A 9086-nucleotide genomic window follows, 5' to 3' on the forward strand; every position below is an offset into this window, starting at 1 on the left:
CTCTTATTCACCTCGTTTGGGTCCTGCAGCATGTTTACTCGTCACGTGTCTGGTGGCTCTGACAGAAGCGTCTCAGTTCCCATGACAACCGAACCGAAATATGCCAACCACGCTTTGTAGTCATTGATCATTGCTTTCTTAGTGCCATGGTGGTTTATATGGCATCCTATCAATATCTAGGGCTTAATGATAGACGAAGTAGAGGGTAATGGACGTGAGGTGGCAGAGACGGCGGCCGAGGTGTGTGTGGAGGATGTCAGGTTGTCAACAAACACGCACGGAGGGGGCGGGGCGGGACGCAAGGGTGGCCTGTGCTCTGCTGGACTGGCATGGACCTTCACCGTCACCACCACCACCACCACCACACCACCAGCACCAGCATGAGTTAACCAGCGCCCCCCGGGACTAGGGTGGCCATGGCGGGGTCGCGGGCGGAGCTGTGTCGCCTGTGCGGGGGCCAGGAGGGGAAGCTGCTGCACCTCCACGACACCTTCTCCACCCTGGGCACCTCCTCCACTATCCTGCAGCTCCTCCACAGCATCTCCGTCTTCCTCAAGGTGCAGGTGCGTCGCTAGGCCACGCCCGGATGAGCCGGGGGATGCTGCGGAGATGAGTTGTTTGTAGAATGTCACAACACAGAGTTGGAGTAGGGGGTCAAGAGCACTTCCTTAGCCAGTAGGTAATGTCAGTAAAACTCCAGTCCAGGTGAGTGAGTGAGTTACACCAACCTTACTGCAGATGGAAACTATACATCTTTTGTTACTTTCCACCTTAAATTATTTGTTTCTGAGATGATAATTCTATTTTACCACTGTCTGATGCTTCGCCATGCCATGTTTTGCTCCAAGTTGCCAGTTCTTGCCAGTCACTGTTGGCACATGTTGCCACCGTGCACAACGAAATGGATTACAAGCATTATTATTTTTATTTATTATTTTTTTTTTTAGGTACTAGGTACCTGTAGCACCGATAGGCTTTATTGAGGGGCCCCTTTGATGACCCCAGCTTGTTAGTGGCACAGGCGAATGTTATTCATAATTGCTGCCATGATATGACTCTTGCTTGGCCCGTGCTGCCCCCCAGTGCTCCACTTGACTGAAGTCACTGAGGTAAGGGTTGATTAAAGATCTGGGCAGCATGTACGTAATATCTGCCACTCGGCGATGGTTAGAAAATCAGCGTGGTTTGATGGCACTCGAACCTAGGTCAACGGGCTCTCAACGCCCACACACTAACCATTCGGCCACTGCCTCGAACAAGTCTAATCTAAACTAATTTCTAATGGGGGGTAATCGACGCTCCCTCAACCCTCCCCTCCTCCTATGAGGGGCTTCACCCCCATCGACCCTAGTTACATTTTAGTGAATGAAAAAATATTATCACAGAAATGAGTAATTTCTTTAAGAAACAATATGAAGAAATCTTGAAGAACACAATGAGATCTATCAGAAAAGGATAATGTCAACTACCTGAGTGAGGTTGTTGTAAGACTGGGCTAATACCATAATGTCATATTCAGTAGTCCTAGATAAGAGAACTGCATCATTTAGAGACTAAAATCAGACTCTAGACTTATTGTGACCAAAATACTTCTTAATGCCTTTAATCAATAGTGTAAATGATTCTTAACTTATCCTCTCAACTAGGGGATGATATAATATATATATATATATATATATATATATATATATATATAGAGAGAGAGAGAGAGAGAGAGAGAGAGAGAGAGAGAGAGAGAGAGAGAGAGAGAGAGAGAGAGAGAGAGATTATAGTTTCATTTTCTTTTATAGGCTGAATGTGAAGCACTGATGCCCCACCACCTGTGTTGGACCTGTTTTAATACAGCTGTCGACATCAGTGCTTTTATTGACTCTGGCATCAATTTTCAAAGGACTACTGCCAACCATTTCCTCTCATCTCTCAGCACCAGTATAGAGGCAGCTCCCTGTGACCCCCTTCTGCTCCCTCTTCCATCTTCTGGTGCAGATGACCAGGAGATTGTTCTTCAAGGAGAACTAGAGGAGGAACAAGAAGTGGTGTTGGGGACTGCTAGTAACAAAGCTGGAGCATCCATACTGGCTGTGGCAGAAGAGGAAGCAAAGCTGCAAGAGTGTTATCCAGAACCAAAAATTAGTTTAAATAAAAGTTCTGATGTTAAGATAGATGAAGACAAGGATGCTAGCCTTCACTATTTCTTTCACACTAACCAGATGCCTGATGAAGCAGGAGAAGCAATCACAGTGATAGAAGAACTTACAGAGAAATCCCAAGAATTTCAAGAAAGTACTAACATTGGTAAGGAAGGAAAAGGAGACCAGCATCAAGGGAGCAAACAGATATCAGATGCTGATAGTGAGAAAGATGAAGACCAAGGGAGCACACAGGTATTAAAAGAAGAGGTAAAGAAACCAAGTCCAGGTAATGAAAGAGAGAAATGCCCACACTGCAGTAAGACATTCCTGAGACAGAGTCAATTGAAAAGTCATCTGGTGACCCACAGTGAGGCACGGCCCCACCAGTGCACTGTGTGTGGTGTGGCCTTCAAGTACCGCAGGAACCTGGTGGAGCACACCCACACCCACAGCCAACAGCCTTCTTTCATCTGTGCTGTGTGTGGCCTCACCTTTAAGCAGAAAAGCAAGTGAGTAATATATCACCATTTAAACTTTTTAATGCTTGGCCTATAGTGCTGTTAAGCTTGCCCAATCGGGTCTGGTTGTTGACTTCAGCTTGCTATGGCGTAAACAAGTGTTTTATAGTGGCACTATCTTGTTTGGCTCATGTTGCCCCCTAAAGCTCATCTACCCACATGCTGTTTTGAAGACCCCTTATCAGTCTCTAGATTCTAGAGACTGATAAGGGGTCTTCAAAACAGCATGTGGGTAGTTTTAGGCCACTTGGTGATGGCTGAAAATTTTTATAGTTTGTAGCGGCAGGTGGGATTTGAACCCAGGTCCTCCAGGACACCATGGACGCATGCTGACCACTCAGCTGCTGCTTCCCACAATCAGTCATTGCCTCCCTTTCCATCACATTTCTTGACCCAAGGAGGGAGTTAGGTCAAAGCCTTAAGATGTAGCAAAATATTTACCTCCAGAGAAAGATAAATTACCCAGTGAAATAAGTATTGGTGTTGATAATACAAAACTCATTTACAGGAAATCTTAAATTCAATGTCAGGCCCAAAGAGAAAAAGTCTCCAAGAGCTGGACATTTATACTGATGTTTTGCATTCATCTGTAGCTATGTACATAGCTATATACTTGTGCATTTTCTTTACTTTGAAAAAAAAAAGCTATTTTAGGCACTTAAATAAAAATAATTTTACACTGATTTTTAATTAGACTTTTGAGTGCCTAAGAGTAGGTTGTTTACATCAGCTTCAAAAGATAAAACTACGTGAGTCATTTATTAAGCAAGTATTTTGTCTTAGTCAGCAGATTTTTTTTTATAGAATTTCTTTCTTTGGAATTATCATACAGTAGTCATGTTATGGGATATTCTAGATTACAATTGTCATTGATTACTCATGTATTCATTATTTAAAGAAAGCTATTGAATATCAAAATAGTTATTAGTACTAATAGCTGTTGTCTGTTTTCTCCTGGCTACAGTTTGCTGAAGCATGAAAGGACCCACAGGAAGGGCAGCAAACTGAGCTACAGGTGCAAGGTCTGTGACAGCCTCTACTCCCAGTCCTCGCACCTCAAAACACACATGAAGAATGCTCATGGAGGTGAAGGAAAACCCTTACTTGTAGTTTTGTAATATTTGGGTACATAATGTTACTTTTATACTTACTGGAACTGTGTGAATTTTATATTCCAAATATTTGAAAGTATATATATAGTTTTTCTAGATAGTTTTACTTGTGATATTTCCTATCATGTCTCTGTTGTCTCATTCCTTCTTTGAATTTAGTCCTTGGAGCTACCCACCAAACCAGTTCCCATTCAATAACTTTGCTTGCAGAAATATTGTTTTTTTTAGCTTTTATATTTGTCCTTGCTATCCTTTTGTTATATTACAGAAATTTCTAAATACCTCATATCCTAAACTAATCTTTTTGTAACCTCATCTCCCTTACTTGCAGAAAACTGTGTAAGTGTGCGCTTGCGTAGTGAGGGAAAGCAAAGTGTAATGTCCAGCAATCACTGATCTTTATTTTTCCTCCACCAGATAATCCTGGTTTCCGTTGTGATCAATGCAGTGTGGTGCTACTCTGCCGCTCATCTCTGAGGCGCCATTTAGCAACAGTGCACGCTTCCACTACTAGGTTCACGTGCCCTCACTGCAGCAAGGGCTTCAATAACCAGCAAAATTACCATGGTCAGCAGTGTGAACTTTTACCAAACCTACTTATATAAACTGCCTTTTTTATCACCCTTGCCCCAGATTTTTTTTTAGAGTAGTATACTGCTTTACTTGATTCTGGGAAATCTCTTGAGTGCTACTTATTAGCACTCAGTTCCTACTAAACAGTTTGCTTTTTAGAAGGCAGCATGACAAGAGTTGCAAGGCAGGAGTTAAGGTGGAGCTTACAAAGTTTTAAAGTAGGTGTTGTTCAGGTTATGATAAACATATTTCTCATTTCATAGTGAAACTTAGGCAGCTTATGCATATGCCGCCATGGAGTGGTGGTTAGCATGTGCACATAAGCCTGGGTTCGAATCCCAGTCCAGGCAGTCAGCATACAGCTCACCCAGCTGTTTATCTTCCCTTTTGGGTTGGTCGATAAATAGGTACCATAAAAACCTGGGAAGGGTAAAGTGTGCCAATCCTTGATTTCACATTGGCCCATGTCCCAGGGTAATGGGTTCGTATCCACCACAGGCTCAAAGGATCAATGGCACAGAAATGAGCACTTCAGTCATGCTCAGCTATAGCATATGCACCCAGCTTTACCTTACTTTGCCTATGGCAGGCTATGAGTTCCATTAGTCTTCTTATAATGTGGGATTGTCTTTCTTTTTGCAGAAAAAGGATGAACTAAAATGGGATATGTTTGTAGGTGCACACTAGAAATGTCATTACTGTTAAACATCAATAGTTTTTGGTGACTGAGATCTTTAATATGGTCACTATTTTGTTTTCTGTTTCTTGGTCGTGCAAGTAAGCATCACATTGTTCAAACATTGTCTACTCATGTCCTGTCTTGGCAGGCCATGTGCGGAGCCACACTGGGGAGCGTCCCTACAAGTGCCTGGTGTGTCCCAAGGCTTTCACCACCCCCAAGGCCCTCAGCAGGCACCGCATGGTTCACCGTGGCACCAAAGCTCACAAGGTACTCTTTCACTTCCTCCTGCATATAGTTGTACATGGTGATCATTGGATCAAGGTAAAATTGCATTTTCATGTATATCCGAGTCAGGTTTCCTCTACTATGCAAACCACATTGTTTTCAAGAAACTGAATTGATAACCTTAAGCCTCCATGTTCATTAGCATTGTCATCCTCTTTCATTCACTGAGATGGTTTGGACAAGTGATGAAAATAAGTGAAGATGATTTTGTGAGGAGAGTATATGAGGGCAGGATTGAGAAAAAAGGTATCAGGAAGAGACCACCAGCAAAATGGATCAATAGAGTGATCTAGTAATTGGTTGAATTGGTAGGCATGTGACTGAACATGCTGAGATGAAAAATGGAATAGGGAAAGCTGGAGACACGTTTACTTTGTCTGCCTCCAAGAGGGTAGCTCCCATGAGGAAACAGGGCATTCACGACACAGATACATAGATAGATTCCTTAATTTTTTGTAAAAAAATACTGCCCATCTCAGCTAAGTGTTTTCACCAAAATGGTAATATTCTTGACAAAATCAAATCCCATGACATAAATTAGTTAGATGTATGGAGGTCAGCAACAGTGTAAAGCTTAGTCTTGGACACCTTACATCTTTGGTGTTGTATGTCATAGAAAGACTTCTTCATTTGTTCCAGTGTGCACAGTGTGGCAAGGCTTTCCTGGAGCTTTGTGACCTGAAGAGGCACACCAAACGACATCTGCTGAAGAGTGCCAAGAGGGTTGCCAACCAAGATAGTGCCACCAATCCCCCAGAGGCCAGTGTAGAGTCCATCAACCTCATGGTGCTAACAGACTCACTCATCTTCACAGAGTCTCAGCAGCTCCTTGATAATCCAGAGTCCAGGCCAAATCAGGTACGCAAATATAATGATCAAGTTGTATTTTGTATATATGTAATTTTTTCTGTTTAGAAATTGTTCATCATTGCATTATTTTCATGTTTTGCTCTTAAGAAACATTTACAAAAGGCAATAAAAGCTCAACAGTATTAAGCAGTATTTTTGGTAATGATATTGAGCAATAGGGCGAGTCTGCTCATTCAAGGCAGCTAGTATTGGAGGGGTTGTTAGGAAAGTTTTCATCACTGAGCATGGATCTTGGGACTTTAGCAAGTGCATGCATCGTATTGAATAAATATTACTTTTGACACTTCTTTTTTTTGTAAATCATGCTATTCATCAGCTATTTAACTGGAAGCTTAATTTTCTGACACCTTTATCTTTTTTTTTTTTTTGGGGGGGGGGGGGGAAGGGGGATTCCTTCCAAGTCAAGCATTTGTAGAGGATATATAATCAGCTTGCTCTTTTTCTTCTAACTTAGTTCTTACTTCCATTAATGTCAAGCTTATTTTTTGTAGATTTTTTTTTTTACAACTCAAAGTTAGTCATATTGTAGCAGCTCTGTATTTTTTCAATTTTTTTTCTATATCTGCATTTCTTCAAATTTGAAATTCAGACTGTCCTAATGAATGTAATGGCATATCACCATCTCATGTATTAAAGCTTTTTTCATATGTGCTAAAAGTGACTGTGTTCATACTTTGCCATTATGTAATTGATTTTCAAACCTTTCCATGATTTTCCTTATCTAAGCTTTGTGAGGAGGGATATACACTTTTATTTGTCTTGTACAACTCATGAAATATTAGGTAATGCTTATTGTTGGATTTTTTAATTCTTGCTTCCAATGTAGAGAGCTTTCTTAGACTCGGTGAATGTAACTGTGGTTTCAGGTCCTCCTACCCAATGGGAAGCTGAATGGCCCCAAGGATGTTAGCAATGAGACTGTTTTGGAGGGAGGTTCAACACCCCTGGAGCTGGAGAAAAAGCCTCAAGTAGAGGTATTGGCCCCAGGCCCCCTGCTGCCAGCCACTCCAGACTTGGGGGCTGTCCTGGAGCCTCCAGTGATGGGAGACATGGCTGCTCCCCTGCACCCCAGCCAGGTGTTGCAGCCCACCACCATTGACGCAGAGGTTGGGGCTGGTGCTTCCCAAGTAGACCTAGTACACCGTGAGTGCCCTGGAGTCCCTGTTGCTTCTGACGTCCCTACAATGGTGGTTCTGGCTTCTGCAAGCACCCCTACAGAGTTTCTGCCTGACCCAGAGCCCAGGACTGGGGACAGGACCAGCAGCCCAGTTGGAGATGTGGGTGAGCGAGTGCTGAGTCATGCGACGTGGTGACCTATGCCCCAGGGATGAGATGAGGCAAGTCATGCAGTGCCACAGGCTCTTGGGGTTTCAATGCTGTGGTCTAATTAATGGTGCCTCTAAAATTATTCTTTTCTCCCCTTCTTTTCAAATACACATCAAGGCCTATGTTTTCTGGTATGGTATTGCAGCAATAGCACAGCTTTTATTTTTATTGACCATGGTAGATGTTTGGTACTTTGGAAGCTAACATTATATTTAGGTGTATGCCAGTAAACCAGTATAAAAAAAGAGAGGAAGGGGGCAACTTTTGAAAATATGATGCTCCCTACTAACATCACTGGAGCCTTATCACCTTCACTCTCTTCTGAATCCATACATGTATGATATATCTTTCTTGACATCAAGGCAACAACTTTAGTGTTCCAGTAAACCAATGCAAGAATGATGACCACAGAGTGTTTTAAAGCCTAGCCTTGGTTACACTTACCATCATCATTCAAATATCTGTGTATTAACCCCTTGCATCCCAGGAAGGTCACTGTATGGCTTGAGAGTATCCCAGGATGAAGGAACCACATTAAGAAAAAAATCCCATGCAAGCAATTTGAATTAGGTGCACACAAGAGCCTGGGGATAGAGCTTGAGTGCTGGGATGGTGCTGTGGGGTCGAATGTGTTGAGTACAAAGAAAAAGTTAATAGTCTGCTCATTGTAGGTATGTGATGATTTAGTGGTTTTCAATTAAACAAGTGTCATTCGGTGCATGGGTCTTCCAACAGTTCATTTATTATCATTATCGATTGGAGCATTTCCTATAATTTGTGTGGGGAGTCAAAATGGTATCTTGATAATGATGATGATAATAATAATAATAATAATAATAATAATAATAATAATAATAATAATAATAATAATAATAATAATAATAATAATACTTGCAGCAAGAAAAAGTTGGAAATACTCTAGTCAAAGAAGAATTACCCACCAAAATGGACACTGTACATCACTCACAACCCATCTCAGCCAGAGCTGTACAGAGGTTTCAGGCTAAAAAGAGTTTGCTTCCATTCATGATTCATTTTGCCTATTTGTTCTTCCTTTTGAACGATTTCTCCTAATGTATCTGTTGTCATCTCTCTTGGTTTCCTTTTCTTCAGAACCTACTTACACTGTCTTCCATCATGTCTACCCAGCTCCTTGTGGAATGTGGGTCATCCCTTCCTTCCTTCACCCCCATCCTCATTGTTGTAAGCATTTTTCACTTTCCTTGTGCCCTCCATTCTCTCAACATGTCTAAGTTAGTATGCCTTCCTAGATATGCTTTTCAGGTGACTTTCATATTCCTCACCTCTCCTTTCCTTCCTCCCACTCCTTAGTTCTACTCCTCCCCAAAACATGTACCTCTAACCCATTCTGGCTTCCAAGTAGCTTCTCCACTTTAAGAGTTTCAACATTTATTCTCATGTGAGTTTGTATTTTCCTTTTCCATGACAATAACCTTCCATTATATTATGGTGACACAGATTTGGTGTTATATAACTCAGAAGATCTCCTGACATGTTTAGCCCTCCCGGAAATATAAAAGAACAGCATCATCTGCATTCCTCACATCTGATATATATATATATATAT

General features: G+C 41.8%; 1 protein-coding gene across 1 annotated transcript; it reads left to right on the forward strand.

Annotated features, from left to right (window-relative positions):
- The first annotated feature begins 41 nt into the window (after positions 1-41).
- LOC126994426 (zinc finger protein 554-like) lies at positions 42-9086 on the forward strand. The gene is made up of 7 exons (XM_050853744.1): positions 42-563; positions 1791-2641; positions 3615-3736; positions 4180-4329; positions 5163-5284; positions 5942-6160; positions 7039-9086. Exons 1-7 carry the CDS (start codon positions 417-419, stop codon positions 7483-7485), a joined length of 2058 nt encoding a protein of 685 aa, XP_050709701.1. The 5' UTR covers positions 42-416; the 3' UTR covers positions 7486-9086.

The sequence above is a fragment of the Eriocheir sinensis genome, unplaced genomic scaffold (genome assembly GCF_024679095.1).
Source record: "Eriocheir sinensis breed Jianghai 21 unplaced genomic scaffold, ASM2467909v1 Scaffold791, whole genome shotgun sequence".
Taxonomy (NCBI): Eukaryota; Metazoa; Arthropoda; class Malacostraca; order Decapoda; family Varunidae; genus Eriocheir; species Eriocheir sinensis.